Source organism: Aspergillus bombycis (genome assembly GCF_001792695.1).
Source record: "Aspergillus bombycis strain NRRL26010 chromosome Unknown contig00022, whole genome shotgun sequence".
Lineage (NCBI taxonomy): Eukaryota > Fungi > Ascomycota > Eurotiomycetes > Eurotiales > Aspergillaceae > Aspergillus > Aspergillus bombycis.
The window spans coordinates 121,881-141,174 of NW_019170024.1; the positions used below are offsets into that span (position 1 = coordinate 121,881).

The 19,294-nt window shown below is 49.0% G+C and overlaps 7 protein-coding genes across 7 annotated transcripts; 4 read left to right on the forward strand and 3 right to left on the reverse strand.

Annotated features, from left to right (window-relative positions):
- Window positions 1–1,199: 1,199 nt before the first annotated feature.
- On the reverse strand, window positions 1,200–4,739 carry ABOM_004191 (RNA-binding ribosome biosynthesis protein MAK21; the record flags this gene model as incomplete). Its single annotated transcript, XM_022531321.1, has 4 exons — window positions 1,200–2,083; window positions 2,143–2,684; window positions 2,738–3,855; window positions 3,906–4,739. 4 exons carry the CDS (start codon window positions 4,737–4,739, stop codon window positions 1,200–1,202), a joined length of 3,378 nt encoding a protein of 1,125 aa, XP_022391267.1.
- A 1,201-nt stretch (window positions 4,740–5,940) lies between these two features.
- Window positions 5,941–7,236, forward strand: ABOM_004192 (putative proline--tRNA ligase AIM10; the record flags this gene model as incomplete). The annotated part of the gene is made up of 1 exon (XM_022531322.1): window positions 5,941–7,236. The coding sequence occupies one exon, from the start codon at window positions 5,941–5,943 to the stop codon at window positions 7,234–7,236; it is 1,296 nt and encodes a 431-aa protein (XP_022391270.1).
- Window positions 7,237–8,242: 1,006 nt separating this feature from the next.
- ABOM_004193 (nucleotide triphosphate diphosphatase NUDT15) lies at window positions 8,243–8,972 on the forward strand (the record flags this gene model as incomplete). The annotated part of the gene is made up of 4 exons (XM_022531323.1): window positions 8,243–8,357; window positions 8,463–8,514; window positions 8,547–8,667; window positions 8,733–8,972. 4 exons carry the CDS (start codon window positions 8,243–8,245, stop codon window positions 8,970–8,972), a joined length of 528 nt encoding a protein of 175 aa, XP_022391269.1.
- An 867-nt stretch (window positions 8,973–9,839) lies between these two features.
- On the forward strand, window positions 9,840–10,576 carry ABOM_004194 (prefoldin subunit 5; the record flags this gene model as incomplete). The annotated part of the gene is made up of 4 exons (XM_022531324.1): window positions 9,840–9,885; window positions 9,959–10,245; window positions 10,308–10,425; window positions 10,509–10,576. 4 exons carry the CDS (start codon window positions 9,840–9,842, stop codon window positions 10,574–10,576), a joined length of 519 nt encoding a protein of 172 aa, XP_022391265.1.
- Window positions 10,577–10,938: 362 nt separating this feature from the next.
- Window positions 10,939–13,838, reverse strand: ABOM_004195 (uncharacterized protein; the record flags this gene model as incomplete). The annotated part of the gene is made up of 9 exons (XM_022531325.1): window positions 10,939–11,653; window positions 11,704–11,994; window positions 12,047–12,630; window positions 12,692–12,922; window positions 12,978–13,107; window positions 13,166–13,208; window positions 13,268–13,609; window positions 13,716–13,738; window positions 13,834–13,838. 9 exons carry the CDS (start codon window positions 13,836–13,838, stop codon window positions 10,939–10,941), a joined length of 2,364 nt encoding a protein of 787 aa, XP_022391264.1.
- Window positions 13,839–14,626: 788 nt separating this feature from the next.
- Window positions 14,627–17,137, forward strand: ABOM_004196 (origin recognition complex subunit 1; the record flags this gene model as incomplete). The annotated part of the gene is made up of 3 exons (XM_022531326.1): window positions 14,627–15,424; window positions 15,479–15,609; window positions 15,670–17,137. 3 exons carry the CDS (start codon window positions 14,627–14,629, stop codon window positions 17,135–17,137), a joined length of 2,397 nt encoding a protein of 798 aa, XP_022391286.1.
- Window positions 17,138–17,568: 431 nt separating this feature from the next.
- On the reverse strand, window positions 17,569–18,927 carry ABOM_004197 (WD40 repeat domain-containing protein; the record flags this gene model as incomplete). The annotated part of the gene is made up of 1 exon (XM_022531327.1): window positions 17,569–18,927. The coding sequence occupies one exon, from the start codon at window positions 18,925–18,927 to the stop codon at window positions 17,569–17,571; it is 1,359 nt and encodes a 452-aa protein (XP_022391266.1).
- Window positions 18,928–19,294: the final 367 nt, after the last annotated feature.

Genomic DNA, 19,294 nt, shown 5'->3' on the forward strand with positions numbered 1-19,294 from the left:
GACGCTGATGGCGGAGTCCACCCGAACCAGTTGAGAGCCCCGCATCCGTAAACTGAACTTTTCTTGACCTTCATAGCAGATGCGCCCCACTTGGTTCTTGGCCTCAACCGAAGACGTTGTCCCGTGCTTATCCAGTAACAGCCACTTCCGTAGCCGGACTATAGTACTTGCGAGATCGAGGACTGCGAGATCGAACACATTGGCTTGGATTTATTTCATTCGAATATCTCTCTTTTATTTCTATGATTCTGTTTGTGTATTTTATGCATCATTGAACCCCTTCGCTTACTCCTGACTTGGAAATATGGACTGCGCCTTTATGATTTATGCTTTTTTATGCTTTTCCTTTTTGCGCGAATTTTGGGCACCTCGACCGATCTGAACCGCTCCCCAAAACCTACTCAAGACACAGGTTGCACCTTACATACACAGTAGGCTAGGCCAGTTACACAACGACCGATATTAAATTTCGCACCGGCTCCCCTTTTACTGTATCCTAACCTGATGGTCGATGATTATTTCTTTTCTCGTGTTGGCTTAAGCTTGAGCACGTTATGCACTAGAAGATGGCGTGATCCCCACGGGCCCAGTCAATCACTGCCCTTCTTGAAGCCTTGGGATGCTTACTTTGCGTAGAGCGAATGGTGTGACACGCCAGCATAATCTCAATGTTAGCAGATTGGACTCAATCTTATTTATCCCCGTCGATAAGTTAAGTTATTCATGTCAGCAAGAAGCTCACGATCGCAATTTCATGCCACGATGATGTAATGCAGGCTATCCATGTTCGAGAACCATGTGGCGCTCGGGTTCTAGATTCGGTCTCCTGCTAGGGCGGGTTTTTTTAGGAAGTTTTTTTTTTTTTTTTTTTTTGGCGCTCTTTTGCAGCAACCTCAGCTTGGTCAGGTACCTGTCTAACTTACTAGGGCCCGGAGTCTAGTAGTACTTGCATTCAGGGACGTACTAGTATGTATATCATGTCACCTGATTTGGGAATCTATTTCCGGACGGGAATGGTCTGGAACAGGCCATGATGTACCTTCCTTGTTTGTTCTTGTGCAGTGCATGGGTTGCTACGATCACGGGTCAATATACTCCCAGTAGTATAGACTGGTGTTGAAGAAAAGGCCTTGAAATAGACTTTTTGTGGTATCTGTAGTTTGAACATCGCGTTGCTACACAGCTGTACAATCTTCCTCTTACATGCCCTCGTCCTCCCCGGCCAGCAGGGCCGCATAGTCGTCCGCCGAGGCGAAGGTCGGCAGATGCTTGAGCTTGCGTTTCTTCTTCTTCTGATCCGACTTGTCGTCCTCCTTCGGGAGCTCCACTCCGCCGCCGAGTTCCACGTCCGAAGGTAGGTCCTCGTCACTGTCGAGGAACGCTTCGTCGTCAGAAACATCCATGTTGAAGTCATCATCCTCGTCGAATGTATCTTCAGCCTTCTTGGCCTTGGACTTGGTCGCTGGCTTCTCGGAAGCCTCTTCCTCGAAGTCGTCCATGTCCACGTCAGACTCGTCGTTGAAGATGACTCCCTCGTCTCCACTTTCTTCAGCCTCCTCGTCCTCATCTTGATCATAGGCAGACTCAAGGTCATCCAAGTCAAGATCATCGTCGCTATCAGCTCCTTCCACTTCGGGCTTCGAATCCACCAGTGCCTTCCAGATCTCCGACTCGGCATCGCTGAGCTCGCCATCCTCTTCGGCATGCTCGACGGGATCCTTAGCCTTCTTGCGGCTCTTATCCTTGTCCTTCTCGACACGGTTGAAGTACTCGTGGAAGAAGACATCTTCCGCGGCCACCTCGTCGGACGTCTTCTTCCAGAAGGCCTCGGAGTTGAGCGGAACGTCCTGGGTCTGTTTAATACCGGACACCAACCGATCTTGCGCGTCACTGCCGGCAAGGGGCTGCATGATAGAGGCACCCCGGGTAGCGGCAGAGCCTTCGGCGTCTTGTAGACAAAGCGGTCGAGGAAGTGCATCAATGTGTGTATCGTCATATCCGGCTTTCCGCTCATAGTCTTGTGTTCTAACAGCTGAGCCGCATTGACCGAAACGGACGGATGGAAATGTGACAAATAAGGCAGCTATCAAACACAGTGTCAGTATGTAACGTATAAAGAATGATGGAGAAAATGAGATGTACTCACCAATTCCCAGAGACATGTCTTATCAGCATTGCTGTGCTCCGGGTCTCGCTTGCGAGGGTCATAACGGCTTGATGGCTTCTTCGGCTGGGCTTCAGGCTGTTCTTGTGCCTCATCATCCTCATCAGGAACATCCCTGAACACCTCTTCCTCATCACTCTCATTGTCCTCGGGCTGATCGTATAAGGAGTTGAGGCTAGAGAATGTCTTCTCTAATTCCCTGATCAAATACATAACGCCACAGATGAAGGCCGGCTGATGCAGACCAAGCACCTGTATAATACGCTTCACGAATGCCTTGACACGTCGAGCGTTCACGTCGCTCTTCAAAGCCTTGAACAATAGGTTAAGATAGAGTGCCTGTTTTGAAGACGTGGCCAACCGTGGGTCCAGAAGAGATTCGTATAATGTCCGGTAGAAACGATCAGCAGCAATTTGGTGGGAAGATGTCAGTTGCTGGATCAACATAAGGGCTTGAATGCTAGTGTTGAAGTTCGACGAATGAGTGATGCGGAACAAGGTATCGACGTGCTTAGCAAGTCTGTGCATAGATTAGCTATAACCGCCCTAGGGATTTGAAGAGAAACTACATACCGTTCCGAGTCAGAGCTGGTGAAGGGATAAGCTCGGTTCACACCGGTCAAAACGCCAGAAGTGAGCTTTTCTTGCATTTCCTCATGCTGAGCCTGACCCTTCTCCTCCTCCTTCAGGGCCTTCTGGGCCTTTCTGTTGAGCTTGCCGTTCTTGCCATGCTTTTTACTCGGTTTGTTCTTCTTGGTGGGCTTCAAGAAGGCAACAAAGAGCGCGAAATAGATGTCAAGGAGTTGGGCCGCAACTTGCTCCTCCCTTGTACTCAAGACAGTTTGGTTCAGGGTGATAATGGCGTAATATTTGGCGTGCTGGCTTTGACCTGGACGGAAAAGAACCTCCTCGACTGCCTTGATGATGGTTGGCTTCATCAATGGGTGTGCTTGCTCGAGCTGTAGCAAAAGGTAGGAAGCTCGAGAAGCGATCTTCTTGGCAGTATCACCAAGTTTATTAACCAATAGTCGCAAAAGATTTGTTTCCTGCTCAGGTTTTTCCTTGAGCAGCTCGTAAACGTAGCTCACGGCCCTGGAACGAGAGAACTCAATCTCATCATTGCACCATACTTCCAAAATCTTGAGGACCTCGAAATACTGTTCCTTCACGAAGTTCTCAAATGCCCAAACGATAAGGTGGCGCTTCTGAAGACCATTGGGAAGGGCGTCTCCTTCAGACCACTTGCTTCCTGCCCCTTGGAATGCAGCCATGAGCGATGGCTGGTTCGCGAAAGACCTGAGCCTACGGTCGTTCGGAAGTAACGTGCCCTGGGCAAACATATCTTTAAGGGTTCTCAAAACTTCTACCGCCTGAGCACGACTGCGCTTCTTTCCCAGAGCGATAAGGTTTTCCAGCGATTTCGTGTTATGCACAGGCGACTCCTGTATAGCAAGTGTCAACGCCGAAATCTTATCACTAAGAGTACCGGTGGACATAATAGTCGTGTAGAATTTGTGAGAAGAGGAGGCCAAAGTTTTCTGCGCTTCGGAATACATGTTGGATTCCTCCTCAAGCAGGGATACAGCGTATGTATGAACACGATCAATCAAGTGTTTGGGTAACGTGTTCGCATGTTTCGCGGAGATCGAAGGAAGTTCGGTCATGAACCAGTCGGATCTAGGTGGGACGGTCTATTATCTGGTTAGAATGGCATCTGCTACCAAGACCATGACAGACTCACAAGTTTGCTGTATTCCTTAGGAAGAGGAGGCTCCGCGGATACCTTGGCCTTCTCTTTTTTCGTCTCCTTAGCAACTGGGGTTGGAGGAACATCCTCATCTGAGCTTTCTTGATCCTCCTCTCCACTGTCATTATCATCTCCAGCGTCGATATCGGCCTCGTCATCCTCCATGTCTTCGTCTTCTTCTTCGTTGTCGTCTTCTACCTCCTCGTCATCCTCATCTTGCCCCGCCTCGTCTTCCTCATCATCGGCAATGTCATCGGGAACAACTTGACCAGCGGCAGCCAAAATACCCGACAACTCTTTTCTTAGTGCATCCTCCTCAGACTTGCTACCGGAACCCTTGGAAGTGTTCTTAGCATCTTCAACTTCGGACTCGGAATCAACCCCGGCCAGCATGTTATAGTCTTCCTCGGTACCACCAAGGGCCAAAATCTCCTGTCGTAGAGCATCGCTCTGATCGGCTTCCTTGGATTTCGACGACTTCTCCTTTCCGGAGGCGTTCTTGTCTTCCCTTGCGATCACCTCTCCATTGCGGTCCCGTTTCTTGCCCTTGTTATTCTTGTCGGTATCGGCTCGCCTTGTGTCGGGCTTAGGGGGAGCTTCGTTGTTTTTGTTCGGGGTATCGTTGGGAGCAGCCTTCTTATTATTCTTTGGCTTTTGCTTAGCAGCGTTCTGGTTTTTCAATCTCTGTTCGATCTTCTGGCGCAAGCCGGCAAACGCACTCTCCTCAAACTGAGGGACAGCATCCGCACCAGTGTTGGAGTCATTAACCCCCCCTTCTGGGGCAACGGCAGTCGCTCCAGAGGAGCGCTTCCCCTTTCCTTTGGCCATGATGGGACGATTTCCTGGCCAAAATACAGTATTGTTGGAATGGTTTTATCCTACATTTTTTTTCTGCCGCCCGAAAACCCAAAAAAATTATGGAGACCCTCGAGGCCGCCGGAGAAACCGTTTCACCGTTGGTCGGCGTCCCGGCGCACGGGCCAACTAAAGCCTTCAATGCGGACCTTTTATTTAGATCTCCAACTAATCATATCCATGATATTGGAGATAAACGCTATCTTCTGTTCACCATTCTGAATAAATTTCCCTATTTAGAGCCTTAGACTGATTGTCAATCGCAGCACTCTATAATTCATGATATCCGGTTTTCGCCCGATCCCGGGCCGCTATTCCGGCGCATCTAGAGCATACTGTGGAGTCTTGCGATTCCATAGAGCTCCAAGGTGCAGTTTCCATGTAGGCCATTGCGCATCTACTTGTCACAAGATTTATTGACTAACAATGGCAGACTGATGGCCGAACTCGGGTGTCTAACTTCTGGATTCCAACGGGAGGTATCTCAAAGAAAAATAGCAAGGGTGAAAAAGGTACTTCTAGATGCAGTTACTGAATGACAGCAATTGACAACGGGTTAGAGGACGTCAATGACCTCTTGGTTCGGGGAGGCTTTCTCCGACAGGTAGTGGACTCCACCTGTATAGCATAGCCAATTCTTACTCTGTATAGGCTTATTCAGGAATATTCCATATGCTACCGCTAGGATTGCGCGTGCAAGACAAGCTTGAGCGTCTGATTGATAAGCATATGCGTTCAGTTGGTAGGCCCCATTATGCGTCTTACGCCGAAAGTCCAGTTCTCTGAATGTGATTTTAGGAGCGTCAAGAGTTTCGTTGTCGTCCATATCTTCCCAAGAACTCTGGGAGAAGTCAGGACGCTTAGGAGAGGGTTCAGAGGTAGTAGTGTCTCCTATCTCTTACAAAAATACCTCTAACAAGGTATGCTAGGTGTTCAGATTCCATGACAGGAAAGAATCTCGCTACCTTCTTGCCCCTACTCATGAGGAGGAAATCACCACTCTGGTGGGCAGTCTCGCCAAATCATACAGAGATCTACCTATACGAGTATACCAAATCAGTGAGTTTGCATGTAACAATTGACGGTTTATCCGCTGACATTTCTCGATGTAGCGAGGAAATATCGTGATGAACCACGACCAAGACAAGGTCTACTTCGTGGGCGAGAATTCATCATGAAGGATCTCTACACGTTCGACTGCACCGTGGAAGAAGCTTTGGAGACGTACACATCTGTGAAAGCTGCTTATACACGACTGTTCAACGACCTGAGGATACCCTATCTGGTTGCTGCTGCAGATTCCGGCAATATGGGCGGCAACCTAAGTCACGAATTCCACGTTCCCAGCTCCAAAGGAGAAGACACGGTCATTAGCTGTACTAGCTGCGACATTGTTTATAATGACGAGCTTGCAGACGGGAAAATTCATGGATTTGGTGACAACGAAAGCCCCCAGGCTAGCCCAGGGTTTGACACTGGAGATTTGTCACCTGAAGCAGCACCGACCATTTCTACAGGTCTCTGGATGTCTATTTCCAAGGATAAACGGACCCTTCTGAGAGGATGGTATCCGAAATTCTCCATGCAAGGCGAAAGCCAGGAGCCAGTGGAAAGAGAAGTGAACTCCCATGCTGTCAAGTCTGTAGCCAATGCTGCAGGAATCGATCTTGACCTCAGCGTAGAGAACCCACTGGAACAGTGGGCAACTGAAGTGAAGTCTAACAAGGCTTCCGGCCCTTACCGTGTAGTGGACATGTATGACTCGCAAGTGCGAGTGTACAAACGCCCACCGCTGAGTGACGTGCTGGATCAAGCAAGCTGCAAGGTGGAAGACATTGACTACTCTATGCTGGATCGGTTCCCTGGTACAAACAATGGCCTCAGCCTTGTCAAGGTTCAGGACGGCGACAAGTGCGCCAGATGCGCTCAAGGTCGTGTGAAGACCCACGTCGCGATTGAAATGGGACACACCTTCCATCTTGGCACAAGATACAGTGAAGTTCTACAAGCCTCTGTCATGGTGGACCAATCCTCATCTGGCAGCTCGGAAAATCAGGTCGTGCCCATGCAAATGGGATGCCATGGAATCGGTGTCTCGCGTATGATCACGGCGGTTGCTGACAGTCTAGCGGACTCCAAGGGGCTCAACTGGCCCCGCGCAGTGGCTCCTTTTGAGGTCATTGTGGTTCCTGCGAAAGGCTTGGAGGACGAAGCCGAGAAGGTATACGATACGCTTACTTCGGACCCAGCTTCTCCAGTCGACGTCATTCTTGACGACCGGGACAAGCAAATGGGATGGAAACTGGGGGACGCCGACCTGATTGGCTACCCCATCATAGTTGTGGTCGGTAAGGGGTGGAAGAAGGAGCAAACATTAGAGGTTCAGTGCCGTCAGTTGGAGGATCTACGGGAGAATGTGCCGCTAGAGCAGCTCTCGACATTTATTCGGTCCTTACTCGAGCGTCTGTAGAGTCAGGGCTTCTGGGATTGTATTTTATAGCAGATCAATTGTACAATATTCCTCTCTTATCCACCCCAACCGATATCACATCATGAACCACCGAGAGAAGGCAGCGATGAATTGCCATGCCGCCTAGGGAGAGTGGGTTTAATCTGGGTAATTAGCACTTGGTCAGCTGGGACCTTTTGATTCCAGCGAAGGTGAGGGCTCTACTCTGCGGGCAGGTTACAGGATTTTGCCACGTTTCAGCCTGCTTAACATGGGTCATCAGGTCTCTTAACTGGTAATCCTCAAAGTTAGTCTCATGGGAAACACCCTGGTTTGCCCACTGACCGGCTATTCGCCACGATTTACACCGTGGAATAAACCCATCGAACTGGACGAACTTCCGTGTTTTGTCTCCATTAACCGCTCAGGATCACCGCCCTAACAAAGAAAACGGTCTGGAGAATTCCTCCCCAGATGTCATGGGATCGGGAACTGCAAAACATAGTGAGGGATTCAACACTGCAGTCGTCGGGTTTTTCTTTATACGTACAGCAAGCGAGGCACTCGCCTGACTATATATAGCCACCTTATTGTGAAACGAGGTATACTGCGACACTAGTGGATTCAGCTGCAGAAAGGGTTTACGAGACCGGTCAGCAGTGTGCCTTGGCACAGTGAGGCTCTTTCATGGTGGGGTTCATCCATGTCGAAGATCGTGAACAGATCATCATTTCCGGTCTGATGTCGTACACACGATTGGGGCAGTGACGTTGCGCTGATTGGTTCTCACGCAGGTCCAGGTAGAGTAACCGCCCGGATTCACAGCCCTAGGCTGGAACTTGTGCGCCTGCGCCGGTAACTACAACGTGCTATACAATATAAAAGAAACCTCCATCCCTCTCTCATTTCCACAGTGACCCCCATCACACAGCGCAGTACTTGCACATTTCATCTTTCCAAAAGACCTTCATTCTTACACCTTATCCAAACACTCACCGATCATCTTTGTCTATCATCTCGAATCGCAATGGGTAGTAACGACAAGCCAGAGTTACCAAACGTCAGAACCGGTGTCAATATCTTCCTCTTCAATGAGAAACGTCAATTCCTGCTGGGACTCCGACAAGGCAGCCATGGTAAAAGTATGTTTCTTCATCCCTCTTCCCCAAGCCCCCAACGTTGAGATTTCCACGATTCCCTTCGCTTAAGCTCCTATATACGTTGATAAAACATACTAATATTCCCAGACACCTGGGGTCTCCCTGGAGGCCACATAGAATTTGGCGAAACCTTCGAAGGGTGTGCAGAGCGCGAACTGAGAGAAGAGACAGCTTGGCATACTCCGACCTCGAATTCCTCACTGTTACAAACGATGTCTTCACGGAGGCGAATAAGCACTACACTACCAACTTCTTTGCGGCCAAACTTAAGGGTGACCGAAAAGATCCTGTGGTAAGTCTCAAGCCGGGTCACTCATATGCCCTTGGGCTTTACACTAACAGCCCAATTTTCTATAGCTCATGGAGAAAGATAAATGCCTTGAGTGGAAGTGGTTCGCCTGGGAAGAACTCGAGGAGCATTATAAGGCAGATGATGCAGCTAAGAAGGACGAGCGAAATAAATTCCAGGGGAAGGAACTGTTCCTCCCCATGTTGAGCTTGTTCCGGCAGCGAGCGGGGCTTCATCCACTGAAGGCATATGAAGTGAGACTGAGAGAAACAGACAAGTGGCCTGTGGTCGGTCTTACCTTCAAGTGATCGTTCTTCATTCTGGCTGTCTGTTCATGCCTCGATTGATTATAGGAGGATAATTGAGGACCAAATGACATACGCTATGCTCCTTCCAGGCCAGTTGGAGGCCAACTCAGGATGTTTTTTCTTTTTGATCTGCAATACGACGATACGCTCCCAATTACGACGAATTGTTTCTGCTTACTTCCTTTGCCTTCAACGATTTGTGCCGTGTGCTAGTCACCCTAGTTTACACTTCCTATGACATTTAGTATGAATTTTGAATACATTGTTGATTGTTTTGCTCTTTCGTCTCATAGATAGAATATGTGTCAGTCGATCTGAACAGACGAGACTATGAACAGTGATTGTAGTAATTCTATCCTCTGTAAACATGCAAACATCCTGTGTATACACACCAAATAAATATATATTCAACCACCTTCAACACACCAACCACACAACATCTTTCTTTCTAATGAAGATCAATAGTCAAACTAAAACAGAACTTAAACAACACTGCAATCCCCCAGAAAAGAAGAAACATCCCACCCTCCTAACCCTTCATAATCCAGTGTATACACTAGCCCAAACATAAAAAGCACAACCCTGACTAATCGACATAACAAAACACACAACATAATTACATAATCCCGAAAACCCCACCATACCCAACAAGGCAACCTGCTCTCCCGCGGCGGCGGCGGCGGGCATAATCAATCCCAAATCACAGCCAAAACGATATCTACCCACGGACGAGGAAACAACCCGATCCCTCGCACCGTCGTCATTATTCTGACTGAAGTCTACTTTCCCCGTATACACATAACTCGGACTTACACAGTATCATCGGAAAACAAGGGGAACGGGAAAAGAGCCATTGCATAAATCAAAATGGCCCCTCAAAATACCCCCGCATCGGATGCTCCTCCGGGCTCAGGTACGGCGAACCCTTTTAGATATGGCGGGTGGGATCTGCGGGGTGGACAGCTAATGATGGGTCCAATGGGCAGTTAATATCAACTCGCTTTCAGTGCCGCAGCTGCGGGCGCTGCAGACTCGTCTTTCGTCGGAATTGGAACATTTGACCTCGTCGCATGCTAAGTTGCGGGCGGCGCAGTCGAAGTTTAGGGACTGTGTGCGGTCGATTAATGAAGGTGTTGTTGGATCTGAGAAGAAGGGGACGGATGGCAGGGATGATATCTTGGTGCCTTTGACAAGCTCGTTGTATGTCAAGGGTAAGCTGGCCGGCCGGGAGAAGGTGCTTGTGGATGTCGGAACGGGTTTCTATGTTGAGAAGGTGAGCCTATGTTCCCTTTTTCTAAGGGTTGATTTAAAAGCTGATGACCTATCTCTGAGCAGACTACGAAAAAGGCGATTGAGTTCTACGAGGACAAGATTAAGAGTCTAGAGACGAACCTCACAGAGTTGGAAAAGATTGTACAGACGAAGAGCTCCCAGCAAAGACTCTTCGAGGAGGGTAAGTTAAATATAGTTCCATATCATTCTCCAACTGGCCCGCACTCAGCCTGCGAATGCGTACTGTAAGCTAACTATTACTAGCTCTGAGACAGAAGTTGCTTAGCGAAGGCGCCCCTTCATCTGCTGCTGCCGCTGCGGGCGGTGGCTAAAACCTGTCAGACGCTTTGCAGAGGCGTTCCATCATCCAGTGATCGGTCGGAGCAAAATAGTCAACAGAAATAATAGAGGAATGGTATTTGTTACAGTAAGTGTTGGCAATGGCAAATCAACAACAGTTTCGCATGTAAGCTCCTGCTTTGCCGGCTGAGAAACATCGCATGCTTCCAAGGCTTTCGCAGAGATGTAAGACACGTTAAAACCCACATGGTCGATGAGACATTGAGCCCGCACAATGAAGGGAAGATGCAACGAAGCAAAAGCAAATTGGCCCTTCCCTAAACTTTGAGCCATGATATTGGACACACCTACGAGTTAGTGACCCGTGGCTCTCATAAAAATCAACTTCATCTGTTTAGAATAGAGTGCCAAGGTCGGCGTCCAACATCCCAGCAAGACCCCTCACGTCAGGCTTGGGCGAGGATTCATTTGAGGGTGGCTGGCTTTTGGTTGCAGCAGGAACTATCGAGGACTCAGTGCTCACCTGTATTTTCCTGGCAGTATTCTCTGAGCTGGAATGGGGTTGTGCTGGGCCCAGAACTTCCGCTACTCGCTTCACCAGGCAAATAAACTCCCAGAAGCCCACGTTCTTGTCATCCGAATCTGAGGTTGTTTTCGGAGGGAAGAAAGTATGAAGCTCTGGGCTGTGCCGTGCGGAATGTCCAACTGGCAAGTTTGCTTGGTCTCCCATCAAGTTATCCCAGTTGGAACCAAATATAGATGCGCCCCAGGAACTGGATGGGACATCACAGATCTCACCCGTCATAAAAGCTGGTGCTGGTGCTTTTCCTTGCAAAGCATCCGTCTTTAAGCGGCTGTATTCATCATACCTCGCTATTTCTAATATGTACTTGGTGCCTTTCAATCGGTACCGGATGGAGGTCTTTTCCACAAATCTGGATACCGGTGCTGAGCTCGGAAAGATCACTTTTCTCTTAGGCTTTGCAGAAATGTCACCTATGGTTGTAGTGCGTCGGAAGCTGATAGAGTGCGAAAACGATTTCAACGCAGCATCGATGGAAGATGTCTCGTAGAACTCCAGAGATTTGATTTCAAGTTGCCAGTCGGCTCTAACAAGGACTCAGCTAGGTGAAACTGAGGAAAGATACGCATTACCTACCTTTCGAAATCAACGACACAAATCTGGAGCGGTGGCTTTCCGTCGCTTGACTGGCCGCTTTGGCGAGGCCTAAGCCATCGGCGTTGGGTTACTTCATAGTCCTGCGCCCCAGGACTTCTCGCGAATTCCGCTTCGAGACGAAGTAGAGCATTATTCGAACCCAGGAATTCGAAGTTCACGGAATATGCAGGCTCGGCATTTTTCAGCGAACAGGATGTACTTTCGTAAGGCTCGAGAAGTTCGGTAGATTTGAAACATCTAGCCAGGAGCTCCTCTTGACCGACCTGTAACCTGTTCGTAGGAGATTAATGACTCGGACACATAAATAATAGGTAGACCATACCCTGGAATCAAGCGGCCTTTTGTTTGCTCATGCAATAGCATCTCTCTGAACTCCTCAAAGCTATACCCAGCTTTGTCGTCCTTGGGCATACGGTACTCGTCAAGCACAAATGAACCAAGGTTAACACGCATGCGCAAGTGCCCACGTACAAAGGAGACACCTTGTAAGGATCTTGAAAGGGCACTCAGAATGTGTGCGTTATTCTTTGTTTGTATCAAAGTACGTCGATTCTGCCACTGCTTTGACGGAAGGCTTTTCGCCCACTTTCCATGGAGAAAGGCCTTCGCAAAGAGGGTATTGTTCTCCACGACAATCTTGTCTCCCAGGATTTCTGGAGGCTCTGAAATATAGGCCTTCGACCTAACATGGCTATTGGCAACGGTCTCACTCCACTTGGTCCTAAGAAGCTGTGCGATCTGCCTCATCGTATCATGGCTGTGACCAAGAGCACATATATATTCTGGGACATCCTTTGGACGGTAGAGGTGACAGCCAAATTTCGCCCGGATAATATCAAGAGTCTCGAGTTGTTCTCCAAGGGATTCCTTGATCGGTGGACCATCGTTAGGCCACAAGAAGAAGAGCTTGGATAACGGGTCTGTTAGAAAAGCAAATATAAGTTTATATCTAGATATGCTGACTGACCTGCTCTGAAAAAGCTGAAGGCGATTCCGGTTCTTTCCTCAAAAGCAGCAGCATATTTTCATGTCTTTCTTTCAAATCAACATCCATTTCTTTGTTTGCTGAATAGGCATTGATTTTAGCCCATTCTGTCTTTTTGTGTGTGGGTAAAAAACGATTGCATTTGGCAAGAAGCCTTTCAATTATTTCTATGGCCGAAGCCACATCTTGTGGTTTGCCCCATAGCTGAATGACCTGCAGTATATCAGCACACTATCGTTCGCTGATATTAAACCGCTAAATGGCCTACCTTGTCAGTATAGGATGGAGGTTTCACATAGGCGCCAGTTCTTTTGCTAATATCCTCGAAGACTTCATGACGACCTTGGGTGGCTGCAGGAGATTTTGCTGAAAGCGTTGATCTTGCTACCCCGAAGAACCTATACACCATATAATAGTGAGTACTTTCATGGATGAAAGCGAACTGAGGATGCTTACTCGTACTTAAAACTGCCAAAAGACGCGGGCAATTTGAAAATGGCTTCAGTATTACCCAAGGTTGTGTTAGCATATTAGCATCCGAACCTAGAGAGAGCTTACCGGAAGGCTCACTGCCAGCTCTCCAATTTGATTTGGCAGGCGAGTCACGGAGAAGATTGCTCGATTGGCGTGAGGCTGCAGTGTTAGAGTATGCTCGTCTAGCCTGTACACGCCCCCTGGTTGCCCTCGGTGCACCTCTAGCACGCCCAGTGCTATTGGCCACAGGAGCTGCGGTAACTGTGGCGGTAACTGCGGCATACGAGGCCCGCAGCTTCTTCTGTGCCTCTGTCTCATTCCGGATACTATCTTTGGATGATATTATGCGAACCTGATCAGTTCTTGCTCGAGTGGTTTCTCCACGGCTTTTCAACGTGGGCCGCCCGTAACCGGGCAGCAACCATTCTATATGGGGCAAATACCGGTCAATGAACAATTACTTTCGGTAGCACCTGGGGTAGTACGGGATAGTAATTGTTTTTTGTTTCTTAATGATGGAGATATGCCTTACCTTTAGCTCCCGCGGTTTCGTGACTGCAATAGTGTCAGCAGACAAAGACTGGACGGGAGGGTGGCCACTGGTTGCTTCATGTGAGAGGTAGAGGGATGAACTAGAATAGAGAACTCACTCCATGTCTTTTATCGAGGAGAGGCTCGCAAAAGAGTTGAAGCTCTCGGACGGAGATAGCTGAAAGCAAGCGAGCAGAAGCGGCGCGTAAGCTGATGAGAGCTGGATGAGTAGAAGGTAGCAGAGGAGGGAGAGATGTGATAGTTAAATGAAAGTTTGAGTTAATAGGCCTAATTCAGCAGGATCTGAGGCGGAAGTAAATGACAAGGGTTCCTTTGTTCAGAGGATGATAGGGGAATGAAGGTGAAAGTGAAGGAATATTCGCTGATGATGAATATGGAACGTGCCTGGTCACGAGGTCAGAATCCTGTGACCTGCTCCAAAACCATCACCAGCATGTTTACCATGATTGAAAACAACACTGTTGCTTCTGAAACAGCCGGCTGGTGGCGTTGGTACCAAACGAGGATGGCTCAATGCATTCAGTGATGTTGAATCATTCAATGCTACTATTTTTGTGGATATATCAGATAATGTTTCTCAATAATTTGAAGTAACACCGTGGCTATACGTTTCTAGCTGTACTACCTTGAGGATGAGATAAAGAAATTCAAGCCAATTTGTGCCTGGTAGTACTTCTTTGTATACAGCTACTAGTAAGGTTATATAGATCGGATAGAGACTTATGATTGGACGGGGTAGATTAATGGGGCGCTAAACCCGAAATGGGGTAAAGTGGACTGCGCGCATTTGGACGCGTTGTGGATCCATTTTCAACCTTCTTTTGTTTGCTGGTCAATTGTCGCAAACCATCCCTTCCGCCGGCAGCTATTTGCCCATTTTCTTCCGAGAAGATGGCTACAGACATTGCAGATGAGAATGATACTCCGCGGTCTCGCAGGCGTAGTGCGCGCAAGCAGGCCCAGCAATGGATGACCAAGGGAGGCCTTGTTCGTGATGATTCTGATGACGAGCTTGGTAATGAAGACCTTCCGTGGGAATGGATATATGCTGCCGATACTAGTGAAAAAAAGGAAGACACTGTAACGGACGCCCCAGAAGACACACCGAGGTCAAGCCGAAGACGCACCTCCCGGGCCAGCACAAAGAACCGTCGACTAATCATTGGAGCTCGGATGGGTTCGTTTGAATGCAAATTGGGTCAAGTCGTGCTGCTCAAATCCCCAGAGCCTGGCAAAGATTGGGTGGGAATCATCACAGAATTTTTAGAGGAAGACGATGGAGCGGACGGTGAGGCGATCAAGTCCGCCAACATCATGTGGTTTGCTTCGCCAGACGAATTCATGTCGACAAGGAACAAGAGACGAACAGACGCTTTGCCTAATGAGCAGTACCTTACCGCCGACTTCAACGTCAACCCAATCTCATCGATTAATGGTAAAGCGACGGTAATGTCCAAGGATGCTTTCTTCGCCAAATATCCGAATGGGGCTCCGCCGAAGGGAAAGGAACAATTGTCAGACTACAACAAATGCATTGTCTGCCGTAGAGGTGTGAATCAACTTCAAGGGAGATACACCGAGGAATTTGTCTGGGAAAATGTCTATCAGGAGGATAAGATCTTCAATCTGATTGCTATGATCAAGGACGGCCTGAAACAGGCCAAGAAGCGAAAACAGGGTGATGATGATGTGAGATCCGACCGACCCTGCTCGAAAATCAAGATATTCTGACATTTGGAATAGTATGTTGAAACCAAGGACAAAGAAGATGATGAATTTCAGCCTGTGACACCAAGGAAGAGGCAGAAATTAGCTACGAATGCCACACCACAGTCACGACGTCAAAAAGCTCTGACTACCCCAACACATAAGAGGTTTGTGACATATGTCCGATTAGGCATAGGCAATGCTGGTGCTAACGGCATCTTCCACAGAATTGTTGTTAAGAAACCCCTCGAATTTACCCCGCTGGGCACTCGTATACTTTCTCCATCCCATTTCGCTTCTCCATATCGCCAGGCACGAACTCTTCTACATGTCTCCACGGTCCCTACCTCACTACCGTGCCGGAAGGCTGAATTTGACACCGTATACAACCATCTCAGCGCTGCCATCATGGAAGGAGCCGGAACTTGTATTTATATTTCGGGTACACCTGGAACTGGCAAGACGGCAACAGTCCGTGAGGTGGTCGCACAGTTGAACGCAGCCGTGCTTGCAGAAGAGATGGATGACTTCATTTTTGTTGAGATCAATGGCATGAAAGTCACCGATCCACATCAGTCCTACTCATTGCTTTGGGAAGCCTTGAAGGGCGACAGAGTGTCTCCTTCCCATGCGCTTGATCTACTCGAGAGGGAATTCTCACATCCTTCACCTCGACGTGTCTCATGCGTTGTTCTCATGGATGAACTTGACCAACTGGTAACTAAAAACCAGTCTGTGATGTACAATTTCTTTAACTGGCCTGCCCTTCGCCACTCCCGCCTCATTGTGCTTGCTGTCGCAAACACCATGGATCTCCCTGAGCGAACACTAAGCAACAAGATTTCCAGTCGTCTGGGTCTTACTCGTATCACGTTCCCCGGCTACAAACACACGGATCTCATGGAAATCATAAGCACCCGCCTGGCCAACATACCAGGAAATATAGTCGATGCAGACGCCGTTCAATTTGCCAGTCGAAAGGTGGCTGCTGTTAGTGGTGACGCTCGCCGCGCATTAGATATCTGCCGCCGAGCAGTAGAGATCGCCGAACAGGCCAGCGAGGCAGCAAAACTGGAACCGATTCTAGAAGATGGTAACGCAGACGAAACCGAATCCATGCCACCAACACCTAGCAAGACTCCTGCGAGAAAGGAGAGATCAAACAACAAGCAGTCCATGCCGCCAAAAGCTCAACCGCCACAGAGACAAGGACGTGTCACTATCGCCACAATCAAACAAGCCATCCAAGAAGCAACCTCAACTCCGCTTCAGCAATCTCTACGCTGTCTCCCGCTCTCCGCGAAGCTTTTCCTTGCCGCTCTTTTGGCTCGTGTGAAAAGAACTGGGATCACCGAATCAACCTTTGGCGATGTACTCGACGAGGCGAAACGAATCGCAGACGCTGCGGTCGCAGTTGCTGGTGCGGCTGGTGCAGGTATCAAAGAATACCTACTCAGTGGTGGGAACGGTGCTCGCGTGCGTGCTCTAGGCTTTGCGGCTATGGAGCTCATGAATTCTGGAGTTCTTGCCCTAGAGCACGGACCGGCGACGAAAGGCCCTCTGGGAAGCTCTGCCATCCCCAGCAGAGGGGACAGAAGTGGTAAAGTTAGGCTGAGGGTGGCAGCGGAAGACGTAAGGGCTGCGTTCCGGGAAGATATAGAAGCAAAGGGGTTAGGGCTGGGCACGGATCAGTAATTCTCTGTATGAGCAAGACGACGGTCTTTCGTACCAACAGCTCCTGCATCCTATGATTGGTAATGTACACATGTATGATTTCTGTGTCCGATGTCCTCCTCGTTTGGGCTATGTATTCTACCAAGTGATTTACTAATCGAATAATGATACCCACTTGTACGTCAAGCGAAATGTCGACTACAAGTCATAAAGATAAACAAGTTTAACAGTATAAAGAAAGCAAGTTTTGAAATGTTCAAAGCTTAGTATGACACAACAAGAGTAAATTCCTTTTATAAACCCTACCAAATCCCAGTACTAGTCACAGATAACAAACAGTACATCTCGAACGCTAAACTCCATAAGTGCGTGAAGTGAACATGCCCGATTCCTATATCAGACCCAGACCAATGAAGGGTATAAAATGACAGACGGCCAACAACAACACCAACCTAATATCTCTGTCTGCCAAGAGTGGGTGCCCAAGTCACCGGGTGCGACTCAGGTGTAGCCTCATCATCTGGCTTCCAGATCTTGATGGTCTTGTCTGCCTCACCAGTGATCAGACGTAGACTAGTCCGGTCGAACGTGGCAGCCATGATGCCTGCCTCGGCATCAAGCGAACCGGGTTGGGCCATGGTATCGATCGACTGGAAACGGTATCCGGTCTTCCAGTCCCAGAAAGACATGGAGCCGTTGTCGCCACCGGAGAAGAGAACATTGTCTTCGTTCACGGCGAGAGAGTTAATGACAGCATTATGACCCTCGAAGTTTTGCATGAAGTCACCCTCTGGACACTTCCATTGTTTAATGCTTCCTGTGCTGGCACTAGCGAATGTGAATTCCCGGGGATGGATAGCGAGGTTTCGGACGCCCTTCTTGTGGTGGGTTAGAACGCCCATTGACTTCCCGGCTGCAAGATCCCAGAGACGAACGGTGGCGTCCAGGGAACCAGTAATTATTTGTGGATCAGCTTCCTGGCACTTGACATCGGCAACAGTTCCTTTATGGCCAGACAAAACGTGAACGTTACTCCTCGTTCGCATATCCCACACTCGGGCAACGCCGTCTCGACCACCAGTGACCAGCAGGTCAAGGCGAGGGTGTAGAGCAAGCGTATATACACCACTTAGGTGACCGTGGTAATGACGAATAACCTTGTTAGTCTCCAGATCCCAACATTTCACCATTTTGTCCTCTCCGCACGAGAAAAGATAAGGATGCCGGGGTGACACAGCCAGCCCGCGAACGGTAGAAATGTGACCGGTAAGAGTCAGGCGGAGAGCACCAGTCGCCAGATTCCAAATTTTTATCGTCCGGTCACCAGCACCACTGGCAAACCACTCGTTGTTCGGCTCCACCGCCAGACTTCGCACCCATCCCAAATGTCCAGAGATCACTCTCATCAGCTTCCATGGCGCGTGCCAGTCGGGTCTCTGTTGTCGCGTCGCGGAGGGTCGCTGGATCAGGCTCTTGGGTTGGTCCTCATTGCCAAGGCCACCAGCAGCCGGACCTTGAGCTTTCTTCACTAGGGCCATTGAGGCGCCGCTGCCATCTACAGGCGCCTTCGCCTGGGCTTGGATTTTGGGACGTTTTGTGCGCCCGGCCGCTGCTTTGGCTTGCTTCTCTGCTAGAGCTGGCGGGAGTTCCTTCACATGTTCATATTCCACTTTCCGTCTGTAAGAAACACCAATCGATCCATCTCCAGTCGAGGGTGTGACCATAAGATAATCCGCGCCGAAAAGTTCAGCAGTCCTCTTTGCGGATCTGCGCACGGCCTCTTCGGGCGTAGTCGACGGGATAACGTCCATACTCGTGAAAATTCTGAGATCGTAGATTGGGGTTGTAAAACGACTAATGGCTTGGATCGCCAACAGCGAGATGATAAGCGAAAGAACGTGTCGTTCGCGTCTGGAACCCCTTTGCCCGGGGTTCTGACGGCTAGTTGTCGATAACAGCAAATTACTGCCTCATTCAAATTGATTGTTGAATTTATTGTTGAGCGATTGGATAAAGCACGGCGAACTGGCGGCAAGAATTGTCGGAGAAGAGAAAGATTGGCGATGACGAGTCGGAGGTTTGGTTGCGGTTCCTTTTTTGACTTTTGGCGGAGAGCTACAGAACATCCTGCCTGAGGCTCTAAGGCATATTACAGGTGTCGACGGCAAAGCTCCCCTC